The sequence below is a fragment of the Oncorhynchus tshawytscha genome, linkage group LG13 (genome assembly GCF_018296145.1).
Source record: "Oncorhynchus tshawytscha isolate Ot180627B linkage group LG13, Otsh_v2.0, whole genome shotgun sequence".
Taxonomy (NCBI): Eukaryota; Metazoa; Chordata; class Actinopteri; order Salmoniformes; family Salmonidae; genus Oncorhynchus; species Oncorhynchus tshawytscha.
Window position 1 is genome coordinate 62548800 of NC_056441.1, and position 18034 is coordinate 62566833.

The following is an 18034-nucleotide window of genomic DNA, read 5'->3' on the forward strand; positions in this document are numbered from 1 at the left end:
TTTAAATAACATAGATCGTTTATGCTTGCTGAAAGTTGTGGTAGATAGAGGCTATACAAGCTAGCAAGGACAGCTAGCTAGTTACCTGGTACTTCAAATCACACATAAAAGTGAAAGCGGTTAACGTTAGTTACTTTAAGAAGCAAGCAGTCTGTTTCCAGTAGCAAACGTTACATTTTAGCGCGTGATGTTAGTTTTGCCGTGTGCGTTATGACACATAGCTTGCTAGCTCGATAAGCTACCGTAACTAGATGCAGAGACGTATATTTCGCAAAAAGCAAATAACTAGATCTAGCTAGTTAACTAGTCAGAGCCATATTGTGAGGGGGATGTGACCAATTGATGTGAATGATATTGTCAGTTGCAGCAACATGTAACGTTACTGGCTTCAAGCTTGTTTAGATTTTTTTTTCAGATAGTATATCAGTTGGACAAGGCAGTCACCATGGCTGCTCCCTCAGTGGAGTACACCATAGGAGGGGTGAAGATACAGTTCCCTTGCAAAGCCTACCCCTCGCAGCTGGCCATGATGAACTCTGTAAGTGTGTAAGCATCACACACTTTTAACCATGGGTGATTTTCAAAAGTCTTTTGTTGATTCCTCCTCCTCTCTCCTTGCCTTCTCCTTAAAAGGTCAGAGGGAAGCAAGGAGACTGGAGGATAAGATCTGAGGAGCGGACAACTTTTGAGATTCACCCCATATCCCATAAATACTGTATGCAGTTAGCCTAGTCTGTGTTATCAATCTGTTATTGAGTGTGTGACTGACTAACCCCTGTTGTGTGTGATTGTCTCCCCAGATAGTGCGAGGGCTGAATCATGGACAGCACTGTCTATTGGAGAGCCCTACAGGGAGTGGCAAGAGCCTAGCCCTGCTCTGCTCTGCCCTGGCCTGGCAACAGGCACAATATGGTAAGGGTGCTGTTTAGACAACTTCTTATGAGTTTTGATTCTTGACTTATTTGCATTCACAAGCAATACTTTATTTTAAATTTTTGGTCCACATAAAGCATTACTGCATGTAGTGTATATTCAAGTGTAGCATATTCTGCAGCTGCATACTAGAATTCATCGTCTCTGAGGTTAACTGTGATGATGATTCCAGTATGTATGTCCTGTGTGTGTCCAGGTAAGCTTGAACAGGACGGCAGCAGTCCTACAGAGGGTAAGAAGCCAGCTGTCACCACCCCCTGTCAGTGTGCCTGTCATAGCAAACCCGCCAGTGTCCCAGACAACAGGCCCAAAGCACTAGCCACTGTGGTGGTGGACCTCACAGGCTCACCGGAGGTAGTGATGGCACAGGGATCATCTTCTCCCACAGACCCAGGTAATCTTAGTTGAGAAATAGTAATAGTGAGATTCCTAACCACTTAGCCATCCACTATGTTGGTCAGTGTTAGAGGTCGACCGATTAATTGGAATGGCCGATTTCAAGTTTTCATAACAATCGGTAATCGGCATTTTTGGACACCGATTATGGCCGATTACATTGCACTCCTTGTGGAGACTGCGTGGCAGGCTGACTACCTGTTATGCAAGTGCAGCAAGGAGCCAAGGTAAGGTGCTAGCTAGCATTCAACTTATCTTCTGAAAAACAATCAATCTTAACGTAATCACTAGTTAACTACACATGGTTGATGATATTACTAGTTTATGTAGCTTGTCCTGCGTTGCATATAATCGATGCGGTGCCTGTTAATTTATCATTGAATCATAGCCTACTTCGCCAAACGGGTGATTTAACAAGCGCATTCCTGAAAAAAGCACTGTTGTTGCACCAATGTGTACTTGACCATAAATATCAATGCCTTTCTTAAAATCTATACACAAGTATAGATGTTTAAACTGCATATTTAGTTAATATTGCCTGCTAACATGAATTTCATTTTAACTAGGGAAATTGTCACTTCTCGTTCTGTGCAAGCAGAGTCAAGGTATATGCAGCAGTTTGGGCCACCTGGCTCGTTCCACTGTGTGAAGATCATTTCTTCCTAACAAAGACTGTAATTAATTTGCCAGAATTGTACATAATTATGACATAACATTGAAGGTTGTGCAATGTAACAGCAATATTTAGAATTAGGGATGCCACCCGTTAGATAAATTACGGAACGGTTCCGTATTTCACTGAAAGAATAAACGTTTTGTTTTCGAAATGATCGTTTCCGTATTTGACCATATTAACCAAAGGCTCGTATTTCTGTGTGTTATTATATTATAATTAAGTCTATGATTTGAAAGAGCAGCCTGACTGAGTGGTGGTAGGCAGCAGCAGGCTCGTAAGCATTCATTCAAACAGCACTTTCCTGCATTTGCCAGCAGCTCTTTGCTGTGCTTCAAGCATTGCACTGTTTATGACTTCAAGCCTATCAGCTCCCAAGATTAGGCTGGCAATACTAAAGTACCAATAAGAACATCCAATAGTCAAAAGGTATATGAAATACAAATGGTATAGAGAGAAATAGTCCTGTAATTCCTATAATAACTACAACCTAAAACTTCTTAACTGGGAATATTGAAGACTCATGTTAAACCACCAGCTTTCATATGTTCTGAGCAAGGAACTTAAACATTAGCTTTTTTAATGGCACATATTGCACTTTTACTTTCTTCTCCAATACTTTGTTTTTGCATTATTTAAGCCAAATTGAACATGTTCATTATTTATTTGAGACTAAATATATTTTATTGATGTATTATATTAAGTTAAAATAAGTGTTCATTCAGTATTGGGATGCCCAGGGGGTGAATATTTCCATTCTAACCCAGCACTAATAAAACGTATGATTCAACAAATGAAGGGCTTGGTGATTATTTTATTAGTTGAATATAGTGTATTCATGCTGAGTTCGAACAGAAATGTGCACCCCGTTGGGATCCCCTCAGGAATGGATTGAGAGAGAAAAATCTGTACTGCAGTGTAAGTCATACTCCCAATCCCCTAGCTCAGCTCAGTTTGTACATTTTTCAATTCAATACAAATGTTGATACCTTTGTCTCGGTCTGTTCAGTGCCCCCTCCACCAGAGGAGTACAAGCCCAAGTCTCTAGCCTCTCGTCTGTCTGACAAGCTCCAGACCTCCCTCACCTCCGAGGATGATGACTTCCAGCCTGATAGGAAACGCATCCGCACCCCTGCCATGGAGCAGAAGGTAGGACACCTTATAGAATTTATTGTATTTTTATGGGTAGCCATATTAACAATAAGTTTAACCTTTCTGATTTGTCCCTGTTTCAAGTTCCAGGGTATACAAAATCTGCGTGTCTGCTGATTTTCAGTTCTTTGCTGCCTTGAATGCCTAAAGAAGTATTTGACATCTCAGGAACTACTTAAACAAGATATAAAGATCTTATAATCTATGCAGGCCTGTGCTGATAATGACACAATAATAACAGAAACCCTTACTCTCTGTTTCCCTCAGGGTCGTAAGAGGAGGTGCTTGGAGCCGGGAGTGGTGTTTATAGATGATGAGCCAGAAGGAGAGCGGCCAGTGCCTGGAGCACAGACCTGGACTGTGGAGCTGAGTACCCAGGCACAGACTATAGACCTGCCACTTGATAGAAACTGCTGTGTGAGTACATCTACTGTACCTTAACTAAGGATATGTTGCCAGTTGCCTGTGAGTGCTGATCTAAATTGATGGACCTTCCCCCTGAGGCGCACTATGTGAGTACTTATATTCTAAACTAAGGATATGTTGCTTTTTAATGCTGACCTAGGATCAGCTCAACTGATGGTAGGGCTGTGAAATATTTTGTGTATACCGGTACAGATCCACATACCAATATGGATTTTTACCGTCTACAAAGATATTTTGATACAGTGCTAAATTTAATGAAAAGTTCTACAAATTGGACTACTTTCCCAGGCAGTTGTGACCTAGTTCTGACCTTTCTTGATTTCCTATTTTTTTGTTATTTTGTATTGTTTAATATTTTACTGCGTTGTTAGGAGCTAGTAACATAAGTATTTCGCTGCACCTACATCTGGTAAACTGTGTATGTGACCAATAAACTTTGATTTGATTTAGTTTTAGTTTTAGTAGTTTAGTTGAGTATAAAACCATCAGAATGTAGAAAGTCCATTCAAATCACTTAGAATTCATTTGTTTCCATCATAGGCTCATGCACTACTCAAAACATATTTAGAACTGTTTTATTATTCAAAAACATAAAATACAGTCACATACCGCCATACTGTTAATATAAATAGGAAAATATTGTGATATGATCATTATTTTGGCCATATCGCCCAGCCCTAACTGATGGACCTGCCCCCTGAAGCACACTATTGTGTGAGTATATCTATTTTTAACTAAGGATATGTTTTTTTTTTTAATGCTGATCTAGGATCAGCTCAACTGACTACCACTTTAATGCCAACCATTAGAATCCATGAAGATAAATATTTTACTGTTGCTACCCAATTTTGTACCGTTAAGTACTACATTGTGTCCACTGGGTGGCAGCATAGCCTATTTAATTTGTGGCTGTGCTCCATTTGGCATTGTTCTCACATTTCTTGTGTGCCAAGTGAATGTGTCATGTAATATAGCTTGTGTTTAGGCTGCAGGAGGAGAAGGGGGTAAAAAAGAAATGAAGAGAGGTGGAAGGTGGAGAAAGTTCCCTCCCGCTGTTCTTCTTGTTTTCCCCAGCTGATAACTGAACGGCTCCTCTCTGCTGTGAACTGCTGACTGAAGTCATGAATGGGGCTCTTTGATGGGATAGAACTCCACTTTTAATTAAGAGGGTTTGCCTCGCCGCTGATCTGTGAAAGCCAGGGATAAATATTGAATGGAGTTTACCTGCTGGTTACTGAGCCCTGGGACCTAAAGGGATAAACGCATGCTTTCTGAGGAGGGAAGGCTGGGTAGCCATTCAGGGGGCCCCACAACCTCACACCTGTGCCAGTTGCAGACCAGGGTGCATCCCAAATGGGGCCCTATTGCATACACAGTCCACTACTTTTGACTAGAGCCCAATGGGCCCTGTTAAAAAGTAATGCACTATATAGGGAATAGCGTGCCGTTTGGGATTCACTCCAGAGCAGAGAGGTGATGGCTAGTTTATGTCATGTCTCCTAAGGTATTTGATCAGGATGGCACTGCAGTCATCTTTTTGAGACTTAGCCAGCCCACCCCTGTGTGTGTTTATGTGCACCCCACCTCCCACTGGAATGCATTCCGAACCTTGAAGGCTGAGGGCTGAGGAGCAAATTGGCATCCAGCGAGCGGCGCCAGAGAGCCAGCCTGTCGCCGCCAACCCTCCACCACCATCACCTGGCCCCACGGAGTGTGAGATTCCTGTCTCTCAAGTGTCAGCTGTGCATTGCTGAAACTCAAAGGCACACAGGGCTGGAATCGGCTAGGTCTACGTGGCCAAAAGTATACTGAGTGACTGAGAACTACACCAACACCTACATCCAGGGCATGGTTTTGACTGTCGCTGCCCTGACAATAAGGATGACTCTAGTACTGTTTGAAACATACCAAGTGATATCTTTGAGGGAACACTGTAGGGAGATGCCACAAGCAAGGTAATAGGGTGACATTTGGGAGGCAGCTTCTGTGAGTTAAGGGGATAAAGGACCCTGAGCTGACATGATGAATAAACAGAGGGGCCTCTAGGGTCCCCTAGTAGGATCAGGTTACAGCAGGGCCAGATCATTGGAACAGACTAGTCGGCTTTGCGGCTCTGCTACTCGCCTGGGCAACAGAGCCTGATCACCTTACCTCCTGCTGCTGCCACGTTAAATAGGCCCCTCCGCATATCCCTCCTCCTACGGCGAGATCATGGCAAATAATGACTTATTCATCGACAGGTGGGAGGATGGGGTCACTGCTGAAAAGAGACCCTTGTCAAGAGGCAGCAGCAGGAAACTGCTGACAAGGGTATCCCTTTACATGCCTGTCCCCATCCAAGGCGCAGACTGACACGGTTTGGGGCTTCGCTGGGCTCATAGGAGCGAGCAGACACCCCCTGGAATGGAATGTAGATAACTAACTAACGGGGCCTGATGGTGTTGGCTACCCTCTGCAACAGACACACATCGGATCATTCATTCAACACTGGACAATTCCACCCATCGCCGCTGCCTGTTGCCCCATGTGTGATGCTGAGAGTGGGAGTGAATACCTGTTCAATCAAGGGAAAAGTGGCTGAGCTCATTTAGGGTCCCCTAACACACATTGTAGTATTGAATGGTTTGAGAAGGATCATTAAGGAGGGTTACCTGAACCGCCTGGCCCCTCTAGTCTCAACTGAAGCACCACAGGCTCCGCTAGCTTGATCTGCTGGCAGAGAGGTGTAACACACACCCTGTGCTTTCCTTTATACGGTGAGGGATATAAACCAGTTGGTGCCAGATTGTAAAAGATGGAAGAGAGTGAGGGATTTCTTATTATTGTAAAAGCAGGACTTATGCAGTGACTAAGCTTAAGGTTTAAGTTAGTGTTATTGAAAGGGTTGGAGTGTCCCACTTTAAAGAGCTCAGCACCTGACTGGTATTGGTTTCAGCAGCGCTGTCGGCTACGCTTCACCTGTGTGTCAAGAGAAAGGGACACCACACATCCACTGTGGTTACTGACAGCCAATTAAAAAGCAGCTACACTTTCACATCCCCAACAATGGCCACCCATCAGCCTTCAGTAGTCAGAGAATGTCATCTAACCATGGCTGACAGGCAGTATTATGTGGATACACATTCTTGCTATACTTTCCTATATGTTAACTACTAGAACATATAGAGTTCACCAGTTGTCTGGTATTGGTCATGAACTTTTTTTTATAGTGAGCAATGTAAAATTGAAGAGAACTCTCTTGATATCCTGTTCTTTTATCTTCTTTCTCCCCCCATCTCTTCCTTCATGTGTCCACCAGTCCCCCATGGTGTCCTGCTCTCTCTGCCCCTGTGCCTCATCCAAAGGCGGCCAGAATGGAGCCGCGGGGAAGTCTTCAAAGGAGAAGGACAAAGAGGGCAAGAAGAAACAAGTCCCCAAGATCTTCTTTGGCACGCGCACCCACAAACAGATCACTCAGATCGCCCACGAGATGAAGCGTACGCTCTACTCTTCCGCCCCCATGACCATTCTGTCCAGTAGGGACCACACCTGTGTTCACCCAGAGGTGGTGCCTCATTCCAACCGCAACGAACGCTGCAAGGAACTGCTGGAAGCCAAGAATGTGAGTAGAGTATAGACACACAGCACATACAGACCTACACATACATAGACCTAATACACACATAGGGTTGCAAAGGGAGGGTATATTTCTAGAAACTTTTCTAAGTTTACCAGTAAACTTCTAGAAAATTGGTATCTTTCGAGGATTTTATGTAATCTATCACAAGACATCTGGTGGTCCTTTTTTGGTGCTTCAGATCTGTAGAGGAGTCTAATTACATGTGTCCTTATCACATATTAAACATTAGAAATAATTAAATATGATTTTCAAATACAAAATAGAATGACAAATCTGTAAAACATTTTCCTAAATATAAACCATCAACGTAGTGAGTATCATTGGTGTTTAATATGAGGGTTTCAGCATGATATCCTTTATATTTTTTTTTACACAGTTATGTATTTGACTATGTCAGTATGTATTTGACTATGTCAGTATGTATTTGACTATGTCAGTATGTATTTGACTGTGTCAGTGTGTATTTGACTGTGTCAGTGTGTATTTGACTGTGTCAGTGTGTATTTGACTGTGTCAGTGTGTATTTGACTGTGTCAGTATGTATTTGACTGTGTCAGTGTGTATTTGACTGTGTCAGTGTGTATTTGACTGTGTCAGTGTGTATTTGACTGTGTCAGTATGTATTTGACTGTGTCAGTGTGTATTTGACTGTGTCAGTGTGTATTTGACTGTGTATTTCAGTGTGTATTTGACTGTGTCAGTGTGTATTTGACTGTGTCAGTGTGTATTTGACTGTGTCAGTGTGTATTTGACTGTGTCAGTGTGTATTTGACTGTGTCAGTGTGTATTTGACTGTGTCAGTGTGTATTTGACTGTGTCAGTGTGTATTTGACTGTGTCAGTGTGTATTTGACTGTGTCAGTGTGTATTTGACTGTCAGTGTGTATTTGACTGTGTCAGTGTGTATTTGACTGTGTCAGTGTGTATTTGACTATGTCAGTGTGTATTTGACTGTGTCAGTGTGTATTTGACTGTGTCAGTGTGTATTTGACTGTGTCAGTGTGTATTTGACTGTGTCAGTGTGTATTTGACTGTGTCAGTGTGTATTTGACTGTGTCAGTGTGTATTTGACTGTGTCAGTGTGTATTTGACTGTGTCAGTGTGTATTTGTTAATATTTCGGCATCAAACTGGTGGCAGTGGGAAAATAGACAATAGTTGGAAAAGTTGCAGAGTTAATTGAAAATAATGCCATTGTTGATGCTTTTTAAATTAATAAGGCTATTTTCTCTTGAACCATATGGTCTATCTGCTAGAAACTCATGGCCAATATAGACACATATATAAAAAATGAATACATTTTTTAAGTGATTCAAGTGATTTAAGATTTCCTCTTAATTACTGAAGATTCCGGTAATTTTGGTAAACTACAGTTAGCTTTGCAACCCTATACACACTTGTTTTTCGATAAAACCTGGCATTTTAACTGACGACTGTCCAATTGCTGGCCCGCTTCCCCAACCTCTGACTCACCTACCGCCATTCTTTGTGGTAACATGGTGTCCTCCTTAGTGTCACCAATAGGGTCTTGTTGTGTAGAGCCGAGGTCAAGGCCTCTTGCCCTGCTCCACCCTAGGGCTTAGACCCGCTCAGCTCCTAGATAGGCTACATTAGTGTTGCCCTGTTACCTCTCAATGGAGGTGGTTGGGCCTGAATTGGATTCTTTTGGATGGAGATTTACCCCAATCCAAATGTGAAAACCAACTCCTCCTCAGAAATGGAAACACACACACCTCCAATCCTGAGTTTGAGTGGTGTTTCTAATCCCAGTGACGGACACTTAAAGTGTGAATTCGAGCCGCCTCTGAGCTCTAGAAACTAAGGCTTCGTAACCCAACCCCACAGTTAAAGGACAGGCAGACAACCCCCATCACCGTCGCCCCGGGTGGCAATTACATAATATCCCCAATCGGTCAGACAGACTCTCTAGCAGGACGATGAGGCTTCAGACTGATGGGAGACTCTTTATAGTCAGTGTTACGGTCCTAACTCCTGTTCTCCTCAAGGTAAGGTGTCTAGTGTAATGAGCACCTATTACTCACACATACACACACAAATGTGAGACTGATCGTATAATAAGCCCCTATTGCCCTGTCACCAGAGGTGTCTACCTGTCCTGTCCGCCTCTGTCTAAAGTCGCCACGGTGACAGTGTCACATCCTGATCTGTTACAGAGAGTGGGTGTCCCCGCGACAACCCCAGAGGATAGAATGACCACAGCTCCATTGCACTCATCCTACTTCTACCAGCCCTGTTTATCCCTCCACCCCCTCCACTCTCCAGTCACCTAGGCCCTGTCTAAAGCCAGTCTCTTGTTACTGCACTATACACCCCACCTTCTGGCTTTGACTGAGCTCAATTGGGTTAAGACTCCTCTGTTGTGCTTTCTCTTTTTGTGGAGTCATGAAGTCAAATCGCACCCCTAAGCTGCCATTGCCCCAAGAGAACAATTACTTGAGTGGACGCTAATCCTTTCACCTTCGCCACACACACGTACAAACACACACACACTGAACTGTTTGAAACAAAACTGTTTTAAGTGCCGAAGTTTATCCTTGATGTCTGGCAGAAAGTGAGGGCTCACCCACCCCTTTGATAGCTGCTTTTCCATGCCTTTGGCGGTAACGGAGTATAGTCATCACGTGTGTGTCACCGGGGAGCTGCCTGGTTGTGGCATGGTGGTATTTGAGGCGCCTCTGATGACCAGGTAATGGGCCTTCTGACATATACACACTCAATATAGGCTGATGCCAACATCAACTCTTCTGGCATTACCAATATCTCAGGGAATTTGTTACAATATTGTTTGGGGCGAGGGTAAATTCCAGCCAACAGACTCATATACTATGTGTGTAAACCACGATGAAGGTCTTTTAACCAAAGTGTCGGTTCTGAGAGGTCCTCAAGGTCACCAGTGTGCTGAACTAAATAACTTTCATGTGTGTATTGTCAAGGATGACAACAACTCCTCTCTCTTTTTCCTACCACACGCAGGGCGTGTCGTGCCGCTTCAAAAACGGCGTGCACAAGATGCAGGACCAGAACACTTTGCAGTGGGTCCATGGTCTCCACCAGGCCTGGGACATAGAGGACCTGGTTCGGCTGGGGGGCCGGCTGAGGGCCTGCTCCTACTACGCTGCCAGGGACCTCATGCAGGAAGCCTGTATCGTCTTCTGTCCCTACAACTACCTACTGGACCCCCTCATCAGGGAGAGCGTGAGTCTGGGGCTGGGGTGAGGAGGATGCAAGGTGGGGCGTGGGATGGAGGGAATTGTTGGAGTGAGGGATGAGGATGTAGGCCAGAAGAAAGGTGGTTTCACACAATTGATGTATAGATGTGTTCTCCTTTACTTTTAGCTGAACATATTCCTTGACCACCACCTGGTCAAACCCACTGCATGTCTACTGGGGGAGAAAAGGAGTGAGGGGAGGCTGTCTCTGTACGTCATATTTTCCTCCCCTTCCCTTCCCCTCTCCTCCCCTGCAGATGCAGATCAACCTGAAGGGTCAGATTGTGGTTCTGGATGAGGCCCACAACATAGAGGACTGTGCCAGGGAGAGTGCCAGCTACACCCTGAACAAACCCCAGCTGCTCTCTGCCAGGGAGGAGCTGGACGGCATGGTGACCCATAACATCAGACGCTCCAACCACGAACCCCTACGTGCCTTCTGCTGCTCCCTGCTCAAGTAAATAGACCCTAACCTCCTGGAGTTAGATAGACCCTAACCCCTCTAGGTAGACCCTAACCCCTCTAGGTAGACCCTAACCCCTCTAGGTAGACCCTAACCCCTCTAGGTAGACCCTAACCCCTCTAGGTAGACCCTAACCCCTCTAGGTAGACCCTAACCCCTCTAGGTAGACCCTATCCCCTCTAGGTAGACCCTATCCCCTCTCGGTAGACCCTATCCCCTCTCGGTAGACCCTATCCCCTCTCGGTAGATCCTATCCCCTCTCGGTAGATCCTAACCCCTCTCGGTAGACCCTAACCCCTCTAGGTAGACCCTAACCCCCTGGAGGTAGATAGACTCTATCCCTTCTCGGTAGACCCTAACCCCTCTCGGTAGACCCTAACCCCTCTCAGTAGACCCTAACCCCTCTAGGTAGACCCTAACCTCCTGGAGTTAGATAGACCCTAACCCCTCTAGGTAGACCCTAAAACCTCTGGGTAGACCCTAACCCCTCTAGGTAGACCCTAACCCCTCTGGGTAGACCCTAAAACCTCTGGTAGACCCTAACCCCTCTAGGTAGACCCTAACCCCTCTGGGTAGATCCTAACCCCTCTGGGTAGACCCTAACCCCTCTAGGTAGACCCTATCCCCTCTAGGTAGACCCTAACCCCTCTAGGTAGACCCTAACCCTCTAGGTAGACCCTATCCCCTCCGGTAGACCCTATCCCCTCTCGGTAGACCCTATCCCCTCTCGGTAGATCCTAACCCCTCTCGGTAGACCCTAACCCCTCTAGGTAGACCCTAACCCCCTGGAGGTAGATGGACCTATCCCTTCTCGGTAGACCCTAACCCCTCTCGGTAGACCCTAACCCCTCTCAGTAGACCCTAACCCCTCTAGGTAGACCCTAACCTCCTGGAGTTAGATAGACCCTAACCCCTCTAGCTAGACCCTAAAACCTCTGGGTAGACCCTAACCCCTCTAGGTAGACCCTAACCCTTCTAGGTAGACCCTAACCTCTCTAGGTAGACCCTAACCCCTCTGGGTAGATCCTAACCCCTCTGGGTAGATCCTAACCCCTCTGGGTAGACCCTAACCCCTCTAGGTAGACCCTAACCCCTCTAGGTAGACCCTATCCCCTCTAGGTAGACCCTATCCCCTCTCGGTAGACCCTAACCCCTCCCCTAACCCCTCGGTAGACCCTATCCCCTCTCGGTAGACCCTATCCCCTCTCGGTAGACCCTATCCCCTCTCGGTAGAACCCCTCCGGTAGACCCTAACCCCTCTAGGTAGACCCTAACCCCTCTAGGTAGACCCTAACCCCCTAGGTAGACCCTAACTCTATCCCTTCTAGGTAGACCCTAACCCCTCTAGGTAGACCCTAACCCCTCTAGGTAGACCCTAACCCCTGGAGTTAGATAGACCCTAAATCCCTCTGGGTAGACCCTAACCCCTCAGTAGACCCTAACCCCTCTAGGTAGACCCTAACCTCCTGGAGTTAGATAGACCCTAAAACCTCTGGGTAGACCCTAACCCCTCTAGGTAGACCCTAACCCCTCTAGGTAGACCCTAACCCCTCTGGGTAGACCCTAACCCCTCTAGGTAGACCCTAACCCCTCTGGGTCTTCTGCTGCAGCCTGCTCAAGTAAGACCCCCCTACTGAAACTACAGCAGTGTTTCTCTACCTGTATTCCTGGTGCATGTTTTTCTTTTAGGCCAACACAAGCACAACTGGTCTACTAATCAACACGTCTTGGTTAAACATTTATTTAAATGTAATCAATACTTCTAAAGAATATCTTCACTAGACTTTCCTCAATATCAAACAGTAGTTCTAAGATGGCTGCCTCTCATGGCTGTCTCTTCCTCCTGTGGTGTAGCTGGATGCAGGAGAGCTGCAGTGTTCTGGCTGAAAGGGAGTATGAGATGTCTTGTAAGGTGTGGAACGGCAAGGAGGTTCTGGGACTCTTCCACACCATGGGCATCACTGCTGACACTTTTGCCATGCTGCAGGTCAGATAATGTTGTTGACCACCTAGGTCTCCTCTCACCTGTCTCTCTGTCTCAGTCCCTGTCTTTTGATCTCTCTCACCTTCACCCCCTTTTCTTTTTTTGTTGCAAGGTTTGTGTGTTTAGAAAGGAGGTCTACAGCAGCTCTCTTTTCTCCCCCATCTCTCTCTCTCCCCCATCTCTCTCCCTCCCTCATCTCTCCCCCGGTATAGAAACACCTGGCAGCGGTGTTGGAGAAGGAGGAGCGAGTTGGGCTGGTGAACGGGAGAGAGGACACCGTGGAGGTCCCCACCATCAGCTCAGCCAGCTCCTCTGTCCTCAAGAGTCTCTTCATGGTGCTGGACTTCCTCTACAGGGACAAGAGCAGGTCAGAGGCAGTCTGTGAACAAGTCTTTAACAATCAGTCAATATTTGTATTGTCCTAATTGGAAAATGTGTATTGTAGTCAGGGTGGAAAAACAAGAGCAACACAACAACATACTACAAAATACATTATGCAAACACTTTTCGATCACTGACGAAGACTTCTGTCCTGGTCATGTTCCCGTGGTCAGGTTTGCAGAGGACTACCGCGTGGCGCTGCAGCAGTCCTACGCCTGGACCACTGCTCCAGACGTACCAGATGCTCAGGGCTTCTTCGCCAGGCCCAACCGCCGACGCCACAGTGCCAAGACCAAGACCCTCGTACACACACTCAGCTTCTGGTGCCTCAACCCTGCTGTGGTGAGTAGCAGGGAGGATGTACTGTATACTGTTTATTTGTTGGGGAAAGTACCTGTTACTGATAAGTAGCGTATTATTATATTACTTTGTCCTAAGGGGTGTGGTCTTTGTGTGTGTATGTGTGCGCGCGCGCGTGGCAGGCGTTCTCAGACCTTTCGGACAGTGTTCACAGCATCGTGTTGACCTCAGGCACATTGTCTCCTATGGGATCCTTCTCCTCAGAACTGGGGGTCAAGTTCTCTATCCAGCTAGAGGCCAGCCACGTCATCAGCAAGTCACAGGTCAGTAGAAATCTCTGCCTTCATTTCAGGTGTTATGGGTGGTGATTTTATCATAGTATCCAGAAACAGTCTAATTGATGGTTAACTATGCTCAGAAAGGAACTGGACTATGTAGCCAAGCAAAAAAAGCCCAAATGAATAAGATTTGACTGGGTCTTGTCCTTCATGAATTTTATCCTGACAGAAGGGCATCTTTACCCCCTCAATGTATAAACAGTCACATCCTGCATACTTGTCAGTTGGTATACCCCTGCTCAGTGTGTTCAGTCAGTGTCTGACGTGTCCCTGTCCTTCCGCCAGGTGTGGGTGGGTACGCTGGGCTCTGGCCCCCAGGGGAGGAAGCTGTGTGCCACCTTCCAGCATGCTGAGACCTATGCCTTCCAGGATGAGGTGGGAGCCCTGCTGCTCAGGGTCTGCCAGGCCGTTGGAAGGGGAGTGCTCTGCTTTTTGCCCTCCTACAAGGTAAGACCAGTCTCTTTGCTAAAGTTAGTTCGTGGAGGTTTGAAATATTTCCAATTGATTTTTGTTTTCCGTATGCAAAACGTTTTGCTTAAGAACCACTGAGCTGATGTGATCCTTCACTCACCACTCTTTCTCTTGTTCAAAAACGTCTTCAGCTCCTACCGTTTACCACCAGGAGGGGCTAGAGACCACATATTGAGTTTGAATGTTTTAATGTACTCTCATGCTATCCTTGCTGTGTATAAGCAAATTTGGCACAACTGGTATGAGAAGGAAGTTGAGTTAATAAGTAGAGACATTTTGTTTAGATTTCAACAGAAAGATACATAAGATGTCGGGGCGGCAGGGTAGCCTAGTGGTTAGAGCGTTGGACTAGTAACCGGAAGGTTGCAAGTTCAAACCCCCGAGCTGACAAGGTACAAATCTGTCGTTCTGCCCCTGAACAGGCAGTTAACCCACTGTTCCTAGGCCGTCATTGAAAATAAGAATTTGTTCTTAACTGACTTGCCTGGTTAAATAAAGGTAAAAAATAAATGTCGCCGACAGACATGGCGACATGATATCACATTTACATAAGTATTCATACCCTTTACTCAGTACTTTGTTGAAGCAACTTTGGCAGCGATTACAGCCTTGAGTGTTCTTGGGAATGACGCTACAAACTTCGAGAGTTTGAAATATTTCCAATTGATTTTTGTTTTCCGTATGCAAAACGTTTTGCTTAAGAACCACTGAGCTGATGTGATCCTTCACTCACCACTATTTCTCTTGTTTAAAAACGTCTTCAGCTCCTACCGTTTACCACCAGGAGGGGCTAGAGACCACATATTGAGTTTGAATGTTTTAATGTACTCTCATGCTATCCTTGCTGTGTATAAGCAAATTTGGCACAACTGGTATGAGAAGGAAGTTGAGTTAATAAGTAGAGACTTCCCATTCTGCAGATCCTCTCAAGCTTTGTCAGGTTGGATGGGGAGCGTCGCTGCACAGCTATTTTCAGGTTTCTCCAGAGATGTTTGATCGGGTTCAATTCCGGGTTCTGGCTGGGCCACTCAAAGACATTCAGAGACTTGTCCTGAAGCCTCTTCTGCTTCATACCCTTTACTCAGTACTTGGCTGTGTGCTTAGGGTTGTTGTCCTGTTGGAATGTGAACCTTCGCCCCAGTCTGAGGTTCTGAGAGCTCTGGAACAGGTTTTCATCTCTTCAGCAGGTTTCCTTCTCTAGACTCCCGAGGGCTCCCGAGTGGGGCAGCGGTCTAAGGCACTGCATCTCAGTGCAAGAGGCGTCACTACAGTCCCTGGTTCGTAACCAGGCTGTATCACATCCGGCCGTAATTGGGAGTCCCATAGGCCTGCGCACAATTGGCCCAGCGTTGTCCGGGTTTGGCCGAGGTAGGCTGTCATTGTAAATAAGAATTTGTTCTTAACTGACTTGCCTAGTTAAATAAATGTTAAATAAAAATAGACAGGTGTGTGCCTTTCCAAATCTTGTCCAATAAATTGAATTTACCGCAGGTGGACTCTAATGAAGTTGTAGAAACATCTCAAGGATGATCAATGGAAACAGGATGCGCCTGAGCTCAATTTCGAGTCTCCTAGCAAAGGGTCTGAATACTTATGTAAACAAGGTATTTCTGTTTTTGAATTTTATACTTTTGCAAAAATGTCTAAACCATTTTTCGCTTTGTCGTTATGGGGCATTGTGTGTAGATTGATGAGGATTTTTTTCTATTAAATCCATTTTAGAATAAGGCTGTAACTTAACAAAATGTGGAAAAAGTCCAGGGTTCTGAATACTTTCTGAAGGGACTGTACACTTGAATAATGTTTACATACGGTTTTACTCATGTTTTATGTATATACTGTATTCTGCTGTGTTCTAGTCAATGCCACTCTGACATTGCTCGTCCTAATATTGATATATTTCTTAATTCCATTGAGATTTGTGTGTGTTGTTGTGAATTGTTAAATACGACTGCACTGTTGGAGCTAGGAACACAAGCATTTTGCGACACCCACAGTAACATCTGCTAGATATGTGTATGTGACCAATAAAATTAGATTTTGATTTGAGTGACAAAGGAAGAGGTCCTAAGAGTCCATATATGGTGAGCAGCTGTAATGTAGAGTTAATGGGTATCTCTTAAATAGCGGTAAGCTAACAAATACCTTACATAAAACCCTGTATCCCCTTTCAGTTAACCAGACACTTCTAAGGGCCCGTTGATAAATACTTGGTCCTCCTTTGATTGTTATGCTTTCCTCCATCAATAATAGATTTCCATTCGGTCTCTGTCACCAGTCCACTTATGGACCAGCTGGCTCACTCATGTCACTGTTGGCGTGTTGGAGCTCACACGTGCACACATACGAGAGTGTTACATGTGAAGGTTTGTTAGCGTTTTTGCACAGCACTGCATACCTTTGTGTGGCCACTTGTGTGCCTGTTTAGTGTCTTACATTGCACTCATTCTTTATGCTTATATACAATAGGTCTATGGTTTGTATTTGACCCTTTGGTGTTATCAAAGCTCCAGCTTTTCCTCTTGCTGACTATCCAGTTGAGACTATATCAATGATATCAGAATATGAAAGGAAAGCTGACAGTCTCTTCTTAGGATCCAGTTTTGTCTCTTTCCCCTCTCATTTCCCCCCCAGCCATGACGCCAGGCGGGCAGAGACAGCCGCAGAACAACTCTGGGTGGATATTGTGTATTATTGATGGCTAGTGTAGGAGCTCTATGCCCTCTGTGCATTAATATTTAATGTGCAGACATTCGGAGCTTAAAGATGAAGAGATGAGGGGCTACTTGGGGTATTAATTGGAGAGTCTGAGGCCCTCTGGAGCCGGTGAGTTGTGTGTGTGTGTGTGTGTGTGTGTGTGTGTGTGTGTGTGTGTGTGTGTGTGTGAGACAGAGGATGGGTCATCTCCAGGCTCACCTCTTGTCTGGGTGATGCCTATCGGAGAGGCTGCAGTACTGAGAGACAGAGGCCACATTCACACAAAGGCCGTAGAGGCGTCCTCCTTCCCTCTCGGCTCTGTCTGTCGCCCTCTGACAGATACACACACTCCTGGCAGACACACTCTGAATGTGCATACGCCCACAGGACATACATTACAACTCAAGAACACACAGTTAAAGGTTCTCTCTCTCACACTTGCTCTCACACGTGTGTGTGTGTGTGTGTGGGCATACACACACTCTCATTCAGACATTACACACTCAGACATCTCCCAGAGCCCTCCTGGAGCTGTGGTTTGTAGCACTTGAGCCTCAACAGCCCCCCAGTTAATGCCCATTAAAACCATGGTACCCCTCTGCCCGCGCCTCGCCGTCTGGACGCACCGCTAGAGGAAAGGGACAAAACACACCGTTGGGGGTTGGGAAGAGAGGGGTGGAGAGGTGGGTTTATTAAAAAGTGGGATTTGCAGAGGTGAAAAGATTGCAGGGAAACGCAAGATGCTTTTAAAGCAGATTGAGATAAGGGCCATTAGGGGTGATGTCGCCTAGTTGTCTGTGTGAAGATGCAGCCGTGCTGGCGCCTGAAGAGCTGAGGAGGAGGCTGGGGGCATGCTCACACACACACACATACCCTGCTGTCTCCCAGCCACACTTAGAGATTATTACTCAGCTGAAGGTGTGCGGTCATCTTTACAGTGTGTGTTTGGGGGCCACCTTGCTCAGACAGGCAC

The 18034-nt window shown here is 45.7% G+C and overlaps 1 protein-coding gene across 6 annotated transcripts in view; it reads left to right on the forward strand.

The window, feature by feature from the left end:
• The window catches only part of brip1 (BRCA1 interacting helicase 1), a 45556-nt gene that overhangs the window by 169 nt on the left and 27353 nt on the right, over nucleotides 1–18034 (forward strand). For 2 of the 6 annotated variants that reach the window (XM_024403009.2, XM_024403005.2), the window contains exons 2-14: nucleotides 416–538; nucleotides 801–912; nucleotides 1130–1327; nucleotides 3012–3151; nucleotides 3422–3571; nucleotides 6879–7181; nucleotides 10192–10413; nucleotides 10685–10884; nucleotides 12745–12877; nucleotides 13087–13241; nucleotides 13429–13597; nucleotides 13738–13878; nucleotides 14179–14340. In XM_024403009.2, coding sequence (XP_024258777.2) covers nucleotides 446–538; nucleotides 801–912; nucleotides 1130–1327; nucleotides 3012–3151; nucleotides 3422–3571; nucleotides 6879–7181; nucleotides 10192–10413; nucleotides 10685–10884; nucleotides 12745–12877; nucleotides 13087–13241; nucleotides 13429–13597; nucleotides 13738–13878; nucleotides 14179–14340 — 2178 coding nt within the window. In that variant the 5' untranslated portion in view covers nucleotides 416–445. Of the gene's footprint in view, nucleotides 1–21; nucleotides 539–800; nucleotides 913–1129; nucleotides 1328–3011; nucleotides 3152–3421; nucleotides 3572–6878; nucleotides 7182–10191; nucleotides 10414–10684; nucleotides 10885–12744; nucleotides 12878–13086; nucleotides 13242–13428; nucleotides 13598–13737; nucleotides 13879–14178; nucleotides 14341–18034 lie in introns of those variants that run through there. The other 4 variants (XM_042296122.1, XM_042296123.1, XM_042296124.1 and 1 more) reach the window with 3 other exon arrangements.